This window comes from Haematobia irritans, chromosome 4 (genome assembly GCF_050003625.1).
Source record: "Haematobia irritans isolate KBUSLIRL chromosome 4, ASM5000362v1, whole genome shotgun sequence".
In the NCBI taxonomy this organism is placed as follows: domain Eukaryota; kingdom Metazoa; phylum Arthropoda; class Insecta; order Diptera; family Muscidae; genus Haematobia; species Haematobia irritans.
In genome coordinates, this window is record NC_134400.1 from 41,771,631 (window position 1) to 41,794,154 (window position 22,524).

The 22,524-nt window shown below is 25.7% G+C and overlaps 1 protein-coding gene across 2 annotated transcripts in view; it reads left to right on the forward strand.

Moving 5' to 3' along the window:
• The window catches only part of CycA (cyclin A), a 43,494-nt gene extending 23,413 nt beyond the window's left edge, over positions 1–20,081 (forward strand). For both annotated transcript variants that reach the window (XM_075304264.1, XM_075304265.1), the window contains exons 5-8: positions 11,603–11,826; positions 16,559–16,763; positions 16,826–17,073; positions 19,086–20,081. In XM_075304264.1, the coding sequence (XP_075160379.1) occupies positions 11,603–11,826; positions 16,559–16,763; positions 16,826–17,073; positions 19,086–19,275 (867 nt within the window). In that variant the 3' untranslated portion in view covers positions 19,276–20,081. The remainder of the gene's footprint in view (positions 1–11,602; positions 11,827–16,558; positions 16,764–16,825; positions 17,074–19,085) is intronic.
• The last annotated feature ends 2,443 nt before the right edge of the window (positions 20,082–22,524 follow it).

Here is a 22,524-nt window from a genome sequence, read left to right on the forward strand (position 1 = left end):
GTGTTCAATTTACGGGTTCGGGATCATGATCTAGTTAACCAGTGTATTCCTGATATCTTAGGATGTTCCTTCAGGAACTATATTAAGATGAAGTCTGTTTTTCACTTTTACAAAATTTTTAAGTACGGGAAGCCGGAAGTTTTGACCCGTGAATTTACATTTATTAATTCAACAAGAAATGTACAGATCGATGTACCGAGAATTCAGTCTAACATATACGAACAATCCTTTCTGGTCCGAGTTTTTCGTTTGTGGAATCGATTGCCTTCTGATCTAAAAGTTTTCTCTTGTTCTTGTAACGAATATAGAAGGAAACTAATTGACTATTTGAATAATATGAGTACGGTAAACTGACGCATTGATGTCTGGCACTTATAGGACTTTTTATTCTTTTATTCTTTTTTTGTATTAATTATATTATATTCATGTGGCTGGGGAGCCATATACTTTTGTTATAAAATAATTTCTAGGTATTTAAAATTAGTTTTACAATATCTAACATAGCTTCTTTATTACAATACATGTATAATAGGCCTTTAGTGGCTTCCTTTGTATTGATGTTTAATAAAAAATGAAATGAAATGAAAATGAAAATGAAATGAAATTTTGTCAAAATTTTATTTTTATAGAAAATTTTGTCAAAATTTTATTTCTATAGAAAATTTTGTCAACATTTTATTTCTATAGAAAATTTTGTCAACATTTTATTTCTATAGAAAATTTTGTCAACATTTTATTTCTATAGAAAATTTTGTCAACATTTTATTTCTATTGAAAATTTTGTCAACATTTTATAGAAAATTTTGTCAACATTTTATTTCCGTAGAAAATTTTCTCAAATTTTTATTTCTATAGAAAATTTTGTCAAAATTTTATTTCTATAGAAAATTTTGTCATAATTTTATTTCTATAGAAAAAATTTTCAAAATTTTATCGCTATAGAAAATTTTGTCAAAATTTTATTTCTATAGAAAATTTTGTCAACATTTTATTTCTATAGAAAATTTTGTCAACATTTTATAGAAAATTTTGTCAAAATTTTGTCAAAATTTTATTTCTATCGAAAATTTTGTCATAATTTTATTTCTATAGAAAAAATTGTCAAAATTTTATCTCTATAGAAAATTTTGTCAAAATTTTATTTCTATAGAAAATTTTGTCAAAATTTTATTTCTATAGAAAAAATTGTCAAAATTTTATCTCTATGGAAAATTTTGTCAAAATTTTATTTCTATAGAAAATTTTGTTAACATTTTATTTCTATAGAAAATTTTGTTAACATTTTATTTCTATAGAAAATTTTGTCAACATTTTATTTCTATAGAAAATTTTGTCATCATTTTATTTCTATAGAAAATTTTGTCAACATTTTATTTCTGTAGAAAATTTTGTCAACATTTTATTTCTATAGAAAATTTTGTCAACATTTTATAGAAAATTTTGTCAAAATTTTATTTCTGTAGAAAATTTTCTCAAATTTTTATTTCTATAGAAAATGTTGTCAAAATTTTATTTCTATAGAAAATTTTGTCATAATTTTATTTCTATAGAAAAAATTGTCAAAATTTTATCTCTATAGAAAATTTTGTCAAAATTTTATTTCTATAAAAAATTTTGTCAAAATTTTATTTCTATAGAAAATTTTGTCAAAATTTTATTTCTATAGAAAATTTTGTCAAAATTTTATTTCTATAAAAAGTTTTGGAAAATTTTAGTTCTATAGAAAATTTTATTTCTATAGAAAAATTTCAAAATTTTATTTCTATAGAAAATTTTGTCCAAATTTTTAGTTCTATAGACGGCCTAGCCTAACATTTGGTCGGTCTTGAAATAAATTCCCATGAAGTGGCCAATCATTCGGATACTAAATGGAATTGCAAAGTACTTAATGTCCCAAAAATATTTTGCCACTGAAAATATTGTAAAACAAATAATAATAATAATAATAATAATAATAATAATAATAATAATAATAATAATAATAATAATAATAATATTTTTTTATCATATTATATATAGACAGTTTTTTTTCGGCCTTTTGATTTCCAGCCGAATTTTATGTGTCTGTGTTTTTTACAGCATTTTTGTTTTTGTATTTATTCTTCCCAAATGTTACTAGTAGTGAATTTTAAATAATCCTCCAGCAAGTACTGTGTACTATACGAAGATATGCCTTTAAGTGGTTAATAGACACGTTCAATAATCAGCTCATGATTGGATGTGTGTTATGAATTTTTATGATTTTTTTTTTTTAATTTTCTCTGCATGAAGCATATAAGCTTCATTACATGATAGTATGTTTTTCTTGGACTTTATCGTGGATATTTCTTTACTTTTGGGTTTTAATTGTATCACATAGAGGTGAGTAGGGTAGGTGACATAGTATTCGTTCCAAAACAAAAAAAAATTGTATATACAAATATTATACCTTTTATTTGATATAGAAAAATGAGGAATAAAAATTGTTTCTTTATTTCATTTGAAATTCACAATGATATCCAATTTGAGTTACTTTTTTAGTGGTCGTTTAAAGAAATTAATGGTGATGTGTAAACATGCTATTAAATGGTCATTTCAAGTAAATATTTAATTTTATATGGGTGGTAATTGAGGAGTACGCAATACACATAAATATTTGTAATTGAATAGAAGCCCCCCTAACTATGCTATACACAGTGATTTGTACGGAATAAAAAGTAGAATAGAAAAAAATAGTTAAATTTGTCCTGAATGCTGAATCAAAAAAGTTTCATTGGATCCAGTGTTACCGTTGGGCCACTTTAGTGGCAAATTTGTCACTTTTTTTCAAGCGGTGATACTTTTGTGCCTCCTTTTTGTTGTGCCACTAAATGTGATACTTTTTACTTTTTTGTACCACGTTTGTGGTCATAATTACATATATTTATTCTGTAATATATTTTACACATTTCAATTTTTATATATATAATATGTATATTAACTTTGTCATTCCGTTTGTAACACATCGAAATATTGCTCTAAGACCCCATAAAGTCTGTTGAAATCATGCTAACTTCCGAACGTAACAAGCTATCGACTTCAAACATGGCACAAGTAGTTGTTATTGATATAGGTCGGATGGTATTGCAAATCGGTCCACTTTTACGTATAGTCCCCATATAAACGGACCCCCAGATTTGGCTTGCGGAGCCTATAAGAGTAGCATATTTCATCCGATCTGGCTGAAATTTGGTATATGGTGTAATGATATGGTCTCTAACAACCATGCAAAAAAATATCGGTCCATTATTATATATAGCCCCATATAAACCGATCCCCAGATTTGAACTCTGGAGCCTCTTAGAGGAGCAAAATTCATCCGCTCCGGTTGAAATTTGGTATGTGGTAGTATATGGTCTCTAACAACCATGCAAAAATTGGTCCATATCGGTCCATAATTATATATAGCCCCCATATAAATCGATCCCCAGATTTGACCTCCGGAACCTCTTGGAGGAGCAAAATTCATCCGATTCGGTTGAAATTTGATACGTGGTGTTATATGGTCTCTAGGAACCATGGAAAAATTGGTCCATATCGGTACATAATTATATATAGCCCCCATATAAACCGTTCCCCAGATTTGATCTCCGGAGCCTCTTGAAGAAGCAAAATTCATCCGATCCGGTTGAAATTTGCAACGTGGTGTTAGTATATGGCCGCTAATAACCATGCCAAAATTGATCCATATGGGTCTATAGTTATATATAGCCGATCCCCAATCACACAAAAATTGGTCCCATATCGGTTCATAATCATGGTTGCCACTCGAGCCAAAATTAATCTACCAAAATGTTATTTCTATAGAAAAATTTGTCAAATTTTTATTTCTATAGAAAATTTTGTCAAAATTTTATTTCTATAGAAAATGTTGACAAAATTTTGTCTCTATTGAAAATTTTGTTAAAATTTTATTTCTATAGAAAATTTTGTTCAAATTTTACTTCTATAGAAAATGTCAAAATTTTATTTTGTCAAAATTTTATTTCTATAGAAACTTTTATCAAAATTTTATTTCAAACTTAATTATATACGTATTTAATCGACCTTTTTCAGTTTAATATATACAACATATGGACTACCTTGCAATTTAGAAGACGGTGTTAGGAAGTTTTAAGATACTTTGCCTTCGGCAAGTGATACCGCAACCCAAGTAATTCGATTGTGGATGACAGTCTTCAGTAGAAGTTTCTACGCAATCCATGGTGGAGGGTACACAAGCTTCGGCCTGGTCGAACTTACGGCCGTATATACTTGTTTAAAACTCAATTAAGACTTAAATTGGAAAAATTTTCGTGACATTTTTTTCTGTGTTCTTAACAAATCTATGTCAGCAATATTTCTGTTTTTACCATAATATTATCAGTGTATTTTTTACCGCCTAAGAGTATGCATGAACAATACAAAATTTCAAAGATTTTCAACTAAATGGTGATAAAATTAATGTTAGACTAGTTAAGATCTAAATTAATCCAATCGGCAACGCTGATAGGATCTAAAGATTTTGACCTTCCCTTAAGGATTTTGTTATTCATTCCGAGCCAAAATGTAGCTCCTTTAAAATATAGACATTTTTAGGAGCTATCTAGTCTGTATGAAATTATAATTACACTGAAATAATATTGGGATTATGTACCCTAAATATTAGGACAAGCAAGAAACTTGTCCTTCATTAATAAGGCCGATATCATGCTTTTTATTTATAACGTTAAAAACAAAACAAAAAAATTAGGAACATAAACCTTTAAATTTAAAAAATTAATTACCAAAAAAACTTTTCATTAAATTTAGGACACGAATCTTTGATTCTTAAGTCTCTCCGTAAAAGTCGATTGTTTTTGAAGAAAACATTTCCTAAAATTAAGTTAATATTAAAAATTCAAAACTACTTTAAATCAAAGCCACAATATCCTCAATATAAATTATAGTCTATATTGAAGCCTATTTACTTTTAATCCAAAGATTCAATATCCCGGTTAATATAAAGATTATTACTTTAAATGTGAAAATGATTTTCTTTATTTTAAGGAAGAGACACAAATGTCGAATATTCAACTGAATTAAAAAATAGGATTAAATTATATTTTTAATTTTAAGAAAATTGTTCCTTATTATTGAGTAAATTGAGTGTCCCAAAATTTTAAGTTGTAATTGATAGTTGGTATTTTCAATTATAAAAATTTAAGATCTTGTACTAGTTTTTCAAAATCAATAAATAAATAAAACAAAGAAAAATAATGAAAAAAATTACCTTCTATATATGTTCAATAGTTTTTAGTGTAGACTTGAAACTTGTTGGTTTAAAAAATTTTATTTCTAAAGAAATTTTTTTCACAATCTTCTATAGCAAAGTATCGCAAAATTTTATTTTTATAGAAAATTTTCTCAAAATTTTATTTCTATAGAAAATTTTGTCAAAATTTTATTTCTATAGAAAAATTTGTCAAAATTTTATTTTGTATAGAAAATTTAGTCAAAATTTTATTTTGTATAGAAAATTTTGTCCAAATTTTATTTTGTATAGAAAATTTGGTCAAAAAAAATTTATTTTTATAAAAAATTTCTCAAAATTTTATTTCTATAGACAATATAATAATTTTTTTCTTCAAAATTTTATTTCTATAAAAAGCTTTGTCAAAATTTCCATAGAAAATTTTCTCAAAATGTTATTTCCATGGAAAATTTTCTCAAAATTTTATTTCTATGGAAATATTTTATTTCTATAGAAAATATAATAGTTTTCTCCAATTTTTTTTTTCTATGGAAAATTTCCTCAAAATTTTATTTCTACAGAAAAATTTCTCAAAATTTTATTTCTATGGAATATTTTCTCAAAATTTTATTTCTATAGAAAATTTTGTCAAAATTTTATTTCTATAGAAAATGTTGACAAAATTTTGTTTCTATTGAAAATTTTATTACTATAGAAAATTTTGTCCAAATTTTACTTCTATAGAAAATGTCAAAATTTTATTTTGTCAAAATTTTATTTCTATAGAAACTTTTATCAAAATTTTATTTCAAACTTAATTATATACGTATTTAATCGACCTTTTTTAGTTTAATATATACCACATATGGACTACCTTGCAATTTAGAAGACGGCGTTAGGAAGTTTTAAGATACTTTTTGCCTTCGGCAAGTGATACCGCAACCCAAGTAATTCGATTGTGGATGACAGTCTTCAGTAGAAGTTTCTACGCAATCCATGGTGGAGGGTACACAAGCTTCGGCCTGGCCGAACTTACGGCCGTATATACTTGTTTAAAACTCAATTAAGACTTAAATTGGAAAAATTTTCGTGACATTTTTTTCTGTGTTCTTAACAAATATATGTCAGCAATATTTCTGTTTTTACCATAATATTATCAGTGTATTTTTACCGCCTAAGAGTATGCATGAACAATACAAAATTTCAAAGATTTTCAACTAAATGGTGATAAAATTAATGTTAGACTAGTTAAGATCTAAATTAATCCAATCGGCAACGCTGATAGGATCTAAAGATTTTGACCTTCCCTTAAGGATTTTGTTATTCATTCCGAGCCAAAATGTAGCTCCTTTAAAATATAGACATTTTTAGGAGCTATCTAGTCTGTATGAAATTATAATTACACTGAAATAATAATGGGATTATGTAACCTAAATATTAGGACAAGCAAGAAACTTGTCCTTCCTTAATAAGGCCGATATCATGCTTTTTATTTATAACGTTAAAAACAAAACAAAAACAAAAAAATTAGGAACATAAACCTTTAAATTAAAAAAATTAATTACCAAAAAAACTTTTTTCATTAAATTTAGGACACGAATCTTTGAGTCTAAGTCTCTCCGTTAAAGTCGATTGTTTTTGAAGAAAACATTTCCTAAACTTAAGTTGATATTAAAAATTCAAAACTACTTTAAATCAAAGCCACAACATCCTCAATATAAATTATAGCCTATATTGAAGCCTATTTACTTTTAATCCAAAGATTCAATATCTCGGTTAATATAAAGATTATTTCTTTACATGTGAAAATGATTTTCTTTATTTTAAGGAAGAGACACAAATGTCAAATATTCAACTGAATTAAAAAATATGATTTAATTATATTTTTAATTTTAAGAAAATTTTTCCTTATTATTAAGTTGTAATTGATAGTTGGTATTTTCAATTATAAAGATTTAAGATCTTGTACTAGTTTTTCAAAATCAATAAATAAATAAAATAAATAAAAATAAAGAAATAAAGAAAAAAAAATTACCTTCTATATATGTTCAATAGTTTTAGTAGACTTGAAACTTGTTGGTTTAAAAAATTTTATTTCTAAAGAAATTTTTTTCACAATCTTCTATTTCGCAAAATTTTATTTTTATAGAAAATTTTGTCAAAATTTTATTTTGTATAGAAAATTTTGTCAAAATTTTATTTTGTATAGAAAATTTTGTCCAAATTTTATTTTGTATAGAAAATTTTGTCCAAATTTTATTTTGTATAGAAAATTTGGTCAAAAAAATTTTATTTTTATAAAAAAAATTCTCAAAATTTTATTTCTATAGACAATATAATAATTTTTTTCTTCAAAATTTTATTTCTATAAAAAGCATTGTCAAAATTTCCATAGAAAATTTTCTCAAAATGTTATTTCCATGGAAAATTTTCTCAAAATTTTATTTCTATGGAAATATTTTATTTCTATAGAAAATATAATAGTTTTCTCCATTTTTTTTTCTATGGAAAATTTCCTCAAAATTTTATTTCTACAGAAAAATTTCTCAAAATTTTATTTCTATGGAATATTTTCTCAAAATTTTATTTCTATAAAAAATTTTTTCTCAAAATTTTATTTCTATAGAATATATAATAATTTTCTCAAAAAAAAAAATTTCTATAGAGAATTTTCTCATAATGTTATTTCTATGGAAAATTTTCTCAACATTTTATTTCTATGGAAATATTTTATTTCTATAGAAAATATAATTTTTTTTCTTCAAAATTTTATTTCTATAAAAAGCTTTGTCAAAATTTCCATAGAAAATTTTGTCAAAATGTTATTTCCACGGAAAATTTTCTCAAAATTTTATTTCCATAGAGAATTTTCTCATAATGTTATTTCTATGGAAAATTTTCTCAACATTTTATTTCTATGGAAATATTTTATTTCTATAGAAAATATAATTTTTTTTCTTCAAAATTTTATTTCTATAAAAAGCTTTGTCAAAATTTCCATAGAAAATTTTGTCAAAATGTTATTTCCACGGAAAATTTTCTCAAAATTTTATTTCTATGGAAATATAATAGTTTTCCAAAAAAATGTTTCAATGGAAAAATTCCTCAAAATTTTATTTCTATAGAAAATGTTGTCAAAATTATTATTTCTATAGAAATTTCTCAAAATTTTATTTCTATGGAATATTTTCTCAAAATTTTATTTCTATAGAAAATTTTCTCAAAATTTTATTTCTATAGAATATATAATAATTTTCTCAAAAAAAATTTTTTTCTTCAAAATTTTATTTCTATAGAGAATTTTCTCAAAATGTTATTTCTATGGAAAATTTTCTCAACATTTTATTTCTATGGAAATATTTTATTTCTATAGAAAATATAATAGTTTTCTCAAAAATTTTTTTCCTATGGAAAATTTCCTGAACATTTTTTTTCTATAGAAAATTTTGTCAAAATGTTATTTCTATAGAAAATTTTCTCAAAATTTTATTTCTGTTAAAATGTGTTCAAAAATTTAATTTCAGTACAAATTTTTTATAAATATATTATTTCTATAAGGAAGTTTTGTTAAAATTTTATTTCTATAGAAATTTTTGGCAAAATTTTATTTTTATAGAAAATATTTTTGTGATTGTTTTTTTTTTTTTTTTTTTGTATGAAAAAATTTAAATTTCCAAAAAGTTTCAACTCTACACTAAAAAATATTGAATTTATATGAAAGATTATTTTTTTTTTATTTTTATTTATTGATTGATTTCGTAAAGCTACTACATCAAGATCTTAAATCTTATAATTGAAAATACCAAATTTTGGGATACTCAATATTATACTCAATAATAATGTAAACAAATTCTTTATTTTAAACAATCAGTATCTTTGGCTCAAAATCAATACCAAAATCCTTAAGTGAATGTCGAATACTTTGTATCAAGTAAACTTTATATACTACTTTCGCTCTTTTCCAAACTCTCTCGTTTTATATTTAATCTTATCAATTACCAAAATCTATATTTATTTAATCGTTCCAACACGGATTTTTAACAAAAGTGTTAAAATAAGTTTGGACATGGTTGGTTATTTATGCTTACTTCATGCTCTTGTCCATTACAATAATTGAAGAAATTTTCAAAAAAAAAACGTAAACACACGTCAATCGACCGATAACAAATCAATGTGGTAAAATTACTCTGTCTAGCATAACAAATAGCAAATCCCAAAACCATAAATGTGTAAAAGTACAAAACCTTGTTTTCAAAACTACGTTCCAAACATTAACGATGATATCTACCTCCTCTGTAGCAACGATGTCTATAATTTTTTCAAATTGTTTATTTGAAATATTTATTAACATAACGCCACCACCCCCTCTTCTTTTTTATGTTTGCCTAAGTGAAAAATATATGACTGCTGACTGAGGTACTTTTGGGGCTCTGGAATGACCATTGGGAGCACAGTCAGTCAGTCAGTCATTCATTCATACGTTAATAATATATGAATGCTTTAATTTAAATATATTTTCTCATTAAAAGCAAACCCGTTTCTTTTTATCTGCAAAGTCTCAAATATTTGTTCCTATCTCTCAAATAAAGGGTGGTCCAATCATAATGAACAGATTACCCACTAAGACTGAAGTAAAAATACCAGAAACAACAAATTTTCCATGGTTTATGGTTCTATAGAAAGTGGACATATTTTGTAGTAGATTGAGGAAGATGAAGTTACACTGAAAAAATGTATATTGCCGTAAGCACAAAAATTTCACTTTCTTAACATATGAATGACATTTTTGCGTAAAAAAATATTGACCTAATACACACTATTAAGGACCAATTTCTTTAAATTAACGGCATTTTAATTCATAACATTTGCTTTTTTTTAATTAAATTTAAACCTTTGGAATTTTCATAACCCCTTTAAGTTTAGATCAAAGTCTTTGGATCCAAGTAAACTATTTTTTGAGTGGGTATGAAGTATGCAAAATCAAAATTTAAGAAAGAGTTGTAATGTATTCCTCATTTTTGGCTCGGTATTTAATACCAAAATAATTTAAGAAAAGACAAATCTTAGAATCTGGGTAAACTTTTTTTTCAGTGCATCAATCCTAGGTTTAAAATAGTTGCGCTTTTTAGTTTTAAGGGGGTTTCCTGTCGAACCCTCAATTTTTTGTTCTTCATTTTAGAAATTTAATGTTACATTAAGATGTATCACCCACCTTAATTAATTAACATCGCTTATATATTGGATCACCCTGTATGTGGTCGAAACCAGAGAAAAAGAGTATCTCCATATCAATGGCTCACGTTTCAACGTACTTGTAAAGAATATCATCTGTGGCATATTCATCCATGACATACTAATGGTATAGACAGAGACGTAGCCAGGGCTGGGGGTTGCATTGGCGGTTCCCACTCGAGTCCAAATTAATCTAACAAAATTTGGAGAAAATGTTACCAAACAAAAAATCTTATTCTGTTTTATTTCTATAGAAAAATTTGGTCAAAATTTGTCTACTATAGAAAATTTTATCAAAATTTTATTTCTATAGAAAATTTCCGCAAAATTTTATTTCTATAGAAAATTTCCGCAAAATTTTATTTCTATAGAAAGTTTTGTCAAAATTTTATTTCTATAGAAAATTTTGTCAATTTTTTATTTCTATATAAAACTTTGTCAATTTTTTTATAGAAAATTTTATCAATTTTTTTATAGAAAATTTTGTCAAAATTTTTTATTTCTATAGAAAATTTTGTCAAAATTTTATTTCTATAAAAAATTTTGTCAAAATTTTGTTTCTATAGAAAATTTTCTCAAAATTTTATTTCTATAGAAAATTTTCTCAAAATTTTATTTCTATAGAAAATTTTCTCAAAATTTTATTTCTATAGAAAATTTTGTCAAAATTTTATTTCTATAGAAAATGTTGTCAAAATTTTATTTCTATAGAAAATTTTGTCAAAATTTTATTTCTATAGAAAATTTTGTCAAAATTTTATTTCTAAAGAAAATCTTCTCAAAATTTTATTTCTATAGAAAATTTTGACAAAATTTTATTTCTATAGAAAATTTTGACAATTTTTTTTTCTATAGAAAATTGTATCAAAATTTCTAAACTCGATTACCCTAAAACATTTTTCAGCTTGGCTTAAACAAGCTTTTTTAAGAATATTAGCGGACTTAATTAGAAAAAACATCTATTTTGTGTTGTTGAAAATTTTTTTTTCACTAAACGGTGAATTACAAAAGTATATTAGCAGACACCATTTTTTTTAAATGTGTAATATTGTCTAAGTCAGCCATCTTACTAACCAAAAATAATTTAATATTTACTTGTTATTAATATTTAACAAAAATCTTTTCTTTTTTATTTTCCAGAAAAAACATCGTCCCAAACCCCATTACATGAGGCGCCAAACTGACATTAACTACTCAATGCGTACCATTTTAGTCGATTGGCTAGTTGAAGTTTCCGAGGAATATAATTTAGATACTGAAACCTTGTATCTCTCAGTATCATATATTGATCGTTTCCTTAGCCATATGTCGGTGGTACGCAACAAATTGCAATTGGTTGGAACGGCAGCTATGTACATTGCATCGTAAGTACTTTATGTGCACAGAGTGTAATTACAAGACAGTGACATATAGAAAATACACATTATTTCCTCAGGGTTTATTTTGCAGCAATTCAGAAAACTTTGTCAAAATTTTATTTCTTAGAAAAATGAAATAAAATTGTCAAAATTTTATTTCAACAGAAAGCTTTGTCAAAAAATTTTATTTCTATAGAAATAAAAATTTTCTATAGACAAATTTTATTTCTACAGAAATAAAATTTTTCTATAGACAATTTTGTCAAAATTTTATTTCTATAGAAAATTTTGTCAAAATTTTATTTCTATAGAAAATTTTGTCAAAATTTTTATTTCTATAGAAAATTTTGTCAAAATTTTATTTTTATAGAAAATTTTCTCAAAACTTCATTTCTATTGAAAATTTTCTCAAAACTTCATTTCTATTGAAAATTTTCTCAAAATTTTATTTCTATAGACAATTTTGTCAAAATTTTATTTCTATAGAAATTTTTGTCAAAATTTTATTTCCATAGAAAATTTTCTCAAAATTTTATTTCCATAGAAAATTTTCTCAAAATTTTATTTCTATAAAAATTGTTTTCAAAATTTGATTTCTATGGAAAATTTTCACAAAATTTGATTTCCATGGAAATTTTTCTCAAAATTTGATTTCTATAGAAAATTTTTCTCAAAATTTGATTTCTATAGAAAATTTTGTCAAAATTTTATTGCTATAGAAAATTTTGTCAAAATTTTATTTCTATAGAAAATTTTGTCAAAATTTTATTTCGAAAGGAAATTTTGGAATAATTTTATTTCTAGAGGTAATTTTTGGGGAGCCACCGTGGTGCAATGGTTGGCATGCCCGCCTTGCATACACAAGGTCGTGGGTTCGATTCCTGCTACGACCGAACACCAAAAAGTTTTTCAGCGGTGGATTATCCTACCTCAGACTTGCTGGTAACATTTCTGAAGGTTTCAAAGCTTCTCTAAGTGGTTTCACTGGAATGTGGAACGCAGTTCGGACTCGGCTATAAAAAGGAGGTCCCTTGTCATTGAGCTTAACATGGAATCGGGCAGCACTCAGTGATAAGAGAGAAGTTCACCACTGTGGTATCACAATGGACTGAATAGTCTAAGTGAGCCTGATACATCGGGCTGCCACATAACTTAACTTAACCTTTTTAGAGGTAATTTGTGAAGTACATTTTAATTGAAGAGGAATATTTTGCAAAATCTATCAAAACATCAAGAATTCTACCAATCTACCAAACAGTAAAAAATCTACCAATTTTGGTAGAATTCTTCCAACTGTGGCACCCGTGTCCACAATTCATAAGAGTCACTACGGGAAAATCCAATCTTTTTAAATAGCTCCAACTAATTTAAAAATTTGTTTTTTTATTTGAGGTATATTTGGAATGACATAAAAAAATGTTTCATCGATTTTGATGTGCTACAAACCGAATGACAAGCTCATTAAACAATCCGTACTGTTGCATTTTCTTTACATGGAAATTCCCCTTTGTGTGAATAAAAAAATCCTTTCCCTTTGTATTTTACTACTACTTGTGCAAAGACAGCAGTCAAATCATTTGTATTTTTCATCCAACCAAAAGATTTCTCAATTTAGTGAATAGTGAAAATAGTGTCATCCTTGAGTACTACAACAAGGATGATTGCAACAACAACCACTTGTTTCTTATCAACTATTTGCCTTTTCTTAATTCACCAAAAAAAGGGAAATGACATTCAAAATGTTGTGGTTCCTTTGAATTGGTTTGTATAGCCAAAGCTCTTCCTCTAGTTGTTTATTTATCCTTAAAGTTTTCAGTTAAAAAATTTTTAAATGCAGATGATGTTAAACACAAGATATCACCTAATTTCTAAAGGGCGAGACGTTAATTGGCGTTCTTATTTTTAGTAAATTCAATACGATTCTTTGCGCAACCTTCATGTCTTATTCCATATATTGCTTTTTAGATGGTGGATTTCTCTCGCATCAATAAGTGTTCGATTTTTCTATTGTGGACGCTTAGTGATAAGGGAACTCTCACCGTTGCCAATCGCGCCAAAAATAATCTAAAAAAAATTTGAGAAAATTACACCAAAAGTAGTCTACCAAGTTTAAAAAATGTTATTTTGAACTTTTTGAAATTTCAAAATAACATTTTTCCCCAAAATTTTATTTCTATAGAAAATGTTTCCAATATTTTATTTCTATAGAAAACTTTTCCAAAATTTTATTTCTATAGAATTTTTTTTCCAAAATTTTTCTATAAAAACTTTTTCCAAAATTTTATTCCTATCGAAAATTAGAAAAGCCTTCAAAGATAAGAGTATATTGAAATCGGTTTCGACCGTATGATATGCGCTTATTTTTGTTGCTTTCCCCATGCTGCATTTTCTATGAAAGTATGTGAATAATCTGGGGTTTGTGTCGAAGCACTCTTTACGATAGTCCAACAAATCCCTTTGGTTTCTATCTTACGTTTAAATAAAACACGAAAATGATTTTCAATCCAATTTAATACCAACTTTTATATAGAAAACCATTGGCTTCTTCTTATGACTTTTACGAGGAGTCTACATTGGATTTATCTGTGTGATATAGGGTTGTAGTAGCCCTCTTAGTGCAAGCATTGTCACTGAATGGAGGATCTTCCTACAGAATTACTCGTTTTTATTCTTTGTGCATCACTGATTTTCTTTTCTTGTATATGCTGAATTGTGGTGCTGTGTGTGATGATGATGATGATGATGTGAAAGAGTTTCCAATGGTGTGGACTGGGAATACAGTGCTACTTGCACAAACTATAAAATATATAACTTCCAAGTAACTTGAATCAATCATAGACAAGACGCGTTAGTAATTTCTATTTCTATGATGTGAGGAAGGGGAAGGGGGAGCAAAATGAATTTATTATTATTGCGAGTAGATATTGGAACAAATAACTTCATCGTGGCAATTTTTTTATACCCTGCGCCACACTGTGGAACAGGGTATTATAAGTTAGTGCATATGTTTGCAACACCCAGATGGGGACGAGATAGACACATGGTGTCTTTGGCAAAAATGCTCTGGGTGGTGGGCTACTGAGTCGATATAGCCATGTCCGTCTGTCCGTGAACACATTTTTGTAATCAAAGTCTAGGTCGCAGTTTTAGTCCAATAGACTTCAAATTTGGCACAAGTATGTGTCAGAATAGAACCCTATTGATTTTGGAAGAAATCGGTTCAGATTTAGATATAGCTGCCATATATATATTTCGCCCGATATGGACTTATATGGCCCCAGAAGCCAGAGTTTTACGCTAATTTGCTTAAAATTTGGCACAAGAAGAACAATTAGTACTATAGTCAAGTGTGCCAAATTTTATTGAAATCAGTTCAGATTTAAATATAGCTTCCATATATATATATTTCGCCCGATATGGATTAATACGGTCCCAGAAGCCAGAATTTTACCCCAATTTGGTTGAAATTTTGCATAGGGAGTAGAATTAGCATTGTTTAGAAATCGGTTCAGATTTAGATATATCTCCCATATATATCGTTCGCCCGATTTACACTCATATGACCACAGTGGCCAATCTTTTACTCCGATTTAATTGAAATTTTGCACAGGGAGTAGAATTAGCATTGTAGCTATGTGTGCCGAATTTGGTTGAAATCGGTTCAGATTTAGATATATGTAGCTCCCATATAGCTTTCGCCAGATTTACACTCATATGACCACAGAGCCAATTTTTAACTCCGATTTAGTTTAAATTTTGCACAGGGAGTAGAATTAGCATTGTAGCTATGAGTGCCAAATTTGGTTGAAATCGGTTCAGATTTAGATATAGCTCCCATATATATGTTTTTCAGATTTCGACAAAAATGGTCAAAATACCAAAATTTTCCTTGTAAAACCGCCACTGCTTAGTCGAAAAGTTGTAAAAATGACTCTAATTTTCCTAAACTTCTAATACATATATATCGAGCGATAAATCATAAATAAACTTTTGCGAAGTTTCCTTAAAATTGCTTCAGATTTAAATATTTCCCTTATTTTGTTCCACCCTAGTGCATTAGCAGCCGACTTAAATTTTCAGTCTATAGATTTTGTAGAAGTCTATCAAATTCTGTCCAGATCGAGTGATATTTAAATGTATGTATTTGGGACAAACCTTTATATATAGCCCCCAACACATTTGACGGATGTGATATGGTATCGAAAATTTAGATCTACAAAGTGGTGCAGGGTATAATTTAGTCGGACCCGCCCGACTTTAGACTTTCCTTACTTGTTTATTTTTAACTTTGAGTATAGAATTGAGATGTGTCATTCTGTTTGTTGGTGTGGGTGCTACCGGAAAACAAAAACAATTTCCCTTGAGAACAGGCAAGGGAACCTATAATTAAAAAGGAACAGAAAGGATCTACATCAGTGCTCCAACACCCTAATAAAATTTCCTGAATCAGTTATCCACACTAAGTTTTCATTAAAATTTTATATCTATAGAAAATTTTGTCAAAATATTATATCTATAGAAAATTTTGTCAAAATTTTATTTCTATAAACATTTTTCTCAAAATTGTACATAGAAAATGCAATTATTTGCTCTAGGTGTCCTGATTTTGCTTAGCAAATTTTTATGGTTTTCGTTTGAAAAGGCTGATTGGTTTAAAATAGTTGTTAGACTTTCTTTACTTTTTTTCTTTTCATTTTTTCTTAAATTTTCATTAATCTTTATTTTCATCTATTTTTAGAAAATACGAGGAAATCTATCCACCAGATGTAGCTGAATTTGTTTTCATAACCGATGATACTTATAGCAAGGCTCAAGTTTTGCGCATGGAACAAATTATATTGAAAATTTTATCATTTGACTTGTGTACACCAACTGCTTATGTGTTCATCAACACCTATTCGGTTCTCACCGATATTCCAGATAAAGTTAAATTTCTTACTTTGGTAAGTTTTCAAAAATAAAATTGAAAAAATATATATTTCTTACATTGAAATTTTCTTTTCAGTACATTTCCGAATTGTCTTTGTTGGAAGCTGATCCCTATTTGCGTTTCCATCCTTCAATGATTTCTGCTGCTTCATTGGCTTTAGCTCGTCACCTATGTGATTTGCCTGTATGGTCATCTGAATTGGAGGAAATTACTACATACCGTTTGGAGGATTTGAGAGAAGTGTTTTTGTGTTTATGTAAAAGTCACAGTGCTGCTGTCAATTTGGCACAACAGGCCATACAAGAGAAATATAAAGCTGAGAAGTAAGTGTAATTTTCTTATATTATAAAAAAAAATTAATAAAATTTTCTATAGAAATAATATTTTGACAAAATTTTCTATAGAAATAAAATTTTGAAAAAATTTTCTATAGAAATAAAATTTTGACAAAATGTTCTATAGAAATAAAATTTTGATAAAATTTTCTATAGTAATAAAATTTTGACAAAATTTTCTATAGAAATAAAATATAGACAAAATTGTCTATAGAAATAAAATTTTGACAAAACTTTCTATAGAAATAAAATTTTGACAAAATTTTCTATAGAATTAAAATTTTGACAAAATTTTCTATAGAATTAAAATTTTGACAAAATTTTCTATAGAAATAAAATTTTGACAAAATTTTCTATAGAAAAAAATTTCTATAGAATTAAAATTTTGACAAAATTTTCTATAGAAATAAAATTTTGACAAAATTTTCTATAGAAATAAAATTTTGACAAAATTTTCTATAGAAATAAAATTTTGACAAAATTTTCTATAGAAATAAAATTTTGACAAAATTTTCTATAGAAATAAAATTTTGACAAAATTTTCTATAGAAATAAAATTTTGACAAAATTTTCTAGAGAAATTAAATTTTGACAAAATTTTCTATAGAAATAAAATTTTGACAAAATTTTCCATAGAAATAAAATTTTGACAAAATTTTCTATAGAAATAAAATTTTGACAAAATTTTCTATAGAAATAAAATTTTGACAAAATTTTCTAGAGAAATAAAATTTTGACAAAATTTTCTATAGAAATAAAATTTTGACAAAATTTTCTATAGAAATAAAATTTTGACAAAATTTTCTATAGAAATAAAATTTTGACAAAATTTTCTATAGAAAAAAATTTCTATAGAAATAAAATTTTGACAAAATTTTCTATAGAAATAAAATTTTGACAAAATTTTCTATAGAAATAAAATTTTGACAAAATTTTCTATAGAAATAAAATTTTGACAAAATTTTCTAGAGAAATTAAATTTTGACAAAATTTTCTATAGAAATAAAATTTTGACAAAATTTTCCATAGAAATAAAATTTTGACAAAATTTTCTATAGAAATAAAATTTTGACAAAATTTTCTATAGAAATAAAATTTTGACAAAATTTTCTAAAGAAATAAAATTTTGACAAAATTTTCTATAGAAATAAAATTTTGACAAAATTTTCTATAGAATTAAAATTTCGACAAAATTTTCTATAGAATTAAAATTTTGACAAAACAGAAATTTAATACTATAAAAAATAAAATTTTGGCAAAATATTCTATAGAAATAAAATTTTGACAAAATTTTCTATAAAAATAAAATTTTGACAAAATTTTCTATAGAAATAAAATTTTGACAAAATTTTCTACAGAAATAAAATTTTGTCAAAATTTTCTATAGAAATAAAATTTTGACAAAATTTTCTATAGAAATCAAATTTTGACAAAATTTTCTATAGAAATAAAATTTTGACAAAATTTTCTATAGAATTAAAATTTTGACAAAATTTTCTATAGAAATAAAATTTTGACAAAATAAAATTTTGACAAAATTTTCTATAGAATTAAAATTTTGACAAAATTTTCTAATTAGAAATAAAAGTTTGAGAAAATTTTCCATAAAAATAAAATTTTCACAACATTTTCTATAGAAATAAAATTTTTCTATGGAAATAAAATTTTGACAAAATTTCCTTTAATACTAAAATTGTCACAACATTATTTTGATGATTTCACTTTTCCAAATATTACACGTTTTCAATATTTTGAAAAATCTACTTTTTGTGATTATATTGCAGCATTCCTTCACTTAGAAGATTCAAATATTTATGTTTCCGTTGTTTATTTGCTGTCACATAGTTTAATCTGGCAACATTGGTCTAAAGCTTCAAAAAGCTTTAGTCACAACAAAAAGAGACGTTAGGGCATGCAGTATAGTTAATAGCAAAATTTTATAATTTAGTCCTCTTTTATTTTAAATATTATTTAAATCTTTTTATCCTGTCCTATTTCAGATTCCGTTCAGTCTCCACCATTGAGCCAGTCAACATTGATGACGAACAATTCATTGAGTTGGTAAATAAATATAACGAATTTACAATTCAACAAAAATCAAAAGAAGGACAAATCTCCACAGAGAAAACAGCAGGGGCATCCGCAACATCAACGCCATCCTCCAATGTGAATTTGTTTTTTAAGTTTTAATTTAATATTTTTATTTTGTTTGTTTTAAAATATTTTTCGTTTTTTTTTTCTATTATAAACTTTTAAAATTACAAAAAAGAAAAAAACATTATTCATAGTTTTGTTTTTAAGAAAATGTAATTTACCTTAAATTAACTAATTTAGAAAATGGATGGTCATTATACACACACACACACTCCAAACAAACCCTTTTTAGATTTTATAATTGTATAACTTATGTAGATGATAAAAAAACATTTGTTTTTTTAACTAGAAATTTCTTTTAAATGTAATTTAGAATAGTAAATAACATACATGCCTTGATCCCTCTTTTTTTATAGAAATTTCTTGTACAATCATTTAAACGATATTTTCTTAAAGAAAATTTGTTTTTAAATAGGAGACAAAATTCAAAAAAATTTTAATTTGGATAAGCTTAAAAAAATACCCATAACAGGAAGCAAATTAAACAAGAATTACAAAAAAAAAAAATAATTAAAGCGCAAAAGAGGAGAGGCTGTATTTATTTGCAATGTACCACCACCAACCAGCAGCAGCACCACCACCACCTATGCCCATAAATTTATTATTTTTTATTATTATAAATATAAAAAACCCCATTACATTTTGTTAGTTTAAGTCATTTATATATATTTTTTTTATATTTTAACACTACAAATTATATTAATATAATTAGAGAAACGAGCCATACAAAAAATCAATTGATTATACACAATATTATATAACACCAAATCAATTATAAATATATATGTTTTTGGATTTTATGTAAGAGAAAGAGAACAACAAATTCAATGTCATGACTTTAAGCCGAGTTTATATTATTTATTTTTTATAATTTATCGTTTTTTCTGTTTTTCGTTATTTTCGACATACATACAGTTCTGTGAACATATATGTAAAAATATATAAACATGAAGAGAAGATTTAAAAAAAAAAAACAAACCATCGCAATTCAAATCTTTTACAATTACGAAATTCGTATACGGCGCAATAACACTGATCTCTTGTCGAGAAAAAAAATATTTCACGCTGAAGGTGATGTTGTGTGAAAAATTTTAGCCCTATATGTGGAGGTTGCAGGCATGACCTACTCATCTCAATATTGCTTTAATTTGTGATTTATGCATTAATCAAAGAAATTTTATTTAGATGTAGAGGTGATAAAAAATGTAAAGAAAGTGATTGGCCCGATTCTCGGCGAAGAAAAAAAAATCCTGAATTGCTATTGTTTGCCTAAACATTTAAGACCAAAAAAGGGGCTATACAAAAATTTATCAATATCAACCAAAAGCTTTCAAAATAGAGGCACCGTTTCTGTTGTAGAATTAGCAGTCATCAAAAATTGAAATTAAAAGCGGAGCAAAGTCAAAACCTCTACATCAACTGCTTATGAGTCTTAGTTACTTTTTGGCTATTATACATTTTATCTCTATATTTAAATAGATTTTTTTTTTTAATTAATGCAAAAATATCCTAATTATAGGTGTTTTTTTTTTTCTATATATGTAGCGCAATATGGCAATAACTTGCGTACGGTCACATTAGGTAAATAACATAAATCAACAAAATAACTCTTCGCCATGGTCAACCTAGCGAACATTTTTCGCTCATATAGGATGTGTAACGTCACAATGGGAGTACTTTCCAAAGACGGTGTCCAGATATTTTGAAAATGTTCCTGGCAAAAAGTTTGACACTCATTTTGGTCAAATATTTGCCTACACCAAAAAAAAATATTTTTGTGTTCAATCACGAAATTAATTGATGCAATTACTTTTTAATTGAATTGTTTTTAATCACAGAAATTATAGTATCAATTAAAAATTTAAAGGTCAATTAAAAAATTAATTTATATTATTAATTATTGTGATTGATTTTTGTTTCAATTAAAAAAAATATATTGAATCAACTAAATTTTTAATTGAATATTGGTGAAAATGTTTTCTGAAATTTTTAATTGAAAATGGTGAAAATTTTTTAATTGAAACAAAAATCAATTACAAAAATTAATAGTATCAATTAATTTTTTAATTGACTTTCAATTAATTTTTTTTAATTGATACTATCATTTCTGTGATTGAAGACATTTCAATTAAAAATTATTTGGATCAATTAATTTCGTGATTGAATACAAAAAAATTTTTTTTTTGTGTAGGTCAAGTTCGAAGTTGGGCCTATTTGTTATATGGTTTATTTGATTCGAGTTCCCACCTTTATGATGGTCAAAACTATTGATTGTAATCAGAAGACAAAAAATAATATTTTCCGTTAAACAAAAAAAAAATTGAAAAGATTATTTTTATAATTTTTCGACATACATAATTTTTCGAATACCCAAAAGGCCAATTTTGGACTAAAGAGCTTTCAATTTTCAAGTTTTCCGATTGTTAACAATTTTATTAAAAAAAAAAAAAACAAATAATTGTCTGTGTAAAATTTACTTTTATTATTTGGTAAGGTTGACCTTCTTCGTATACCCAAAAGGCCAATTTGGACTAATAGAGCTTTAAATTTACAAGTTTTCCGTTTTCTAAAAATTTTATTAAAAAACAAATAATTGTGTTTGTAATGAATACAATTATAAAAAGGCTTAGGGATTCGAATTTGTGGCACATTCATATCGAAAACTATATTTGAAATTATTAAGCAAAATTTAAAAAGTTTAAATAACCAAAAAAGTCCAGACTGTTTTGTGCATATAAAAAAAATTAAAAAGTTTTGAAACTTTTTTTTTTTTTTAATTAGCTTACAAGTTTCCCATTTTTATCAACTTTAATGCAAAACAAATAATTGTCTGTGTAATGGTGGATATGATTATAAGTTCCCTCCAAAGACTTGGGCATACTAATTTGTGGCAGATTCATATCGAAAACTATATTTGAAATTATTAAACAAAATTTGAAAAGTTTAAATAAATTTAAAAAAATAAAAATATTTGAAACATATTTCAAAAAGGAAACACCGATATTTACCTCCATACTTGGTATGTTATTTGAAAAATAATAAAATAAAAATATAAAGATTTAACCGTGACCACGAAGATGGTTGAGGGTTGAATTTCGTTGTAGAGAAGTACTTTAAGCCTTGAGTACAGTTTAAGGACGTAATTCGCCGTTGCTATCGCAATTTGAGTCGAAAATGAACATGAAAATGAAGTCGATTTCGAAGACCACCTTTCTCTTTTCTAATAATCAATTAGTAAAAGTTTTTTATTTTGCAAAATTTTTTTCCATATTTTTTTTTTTGTTT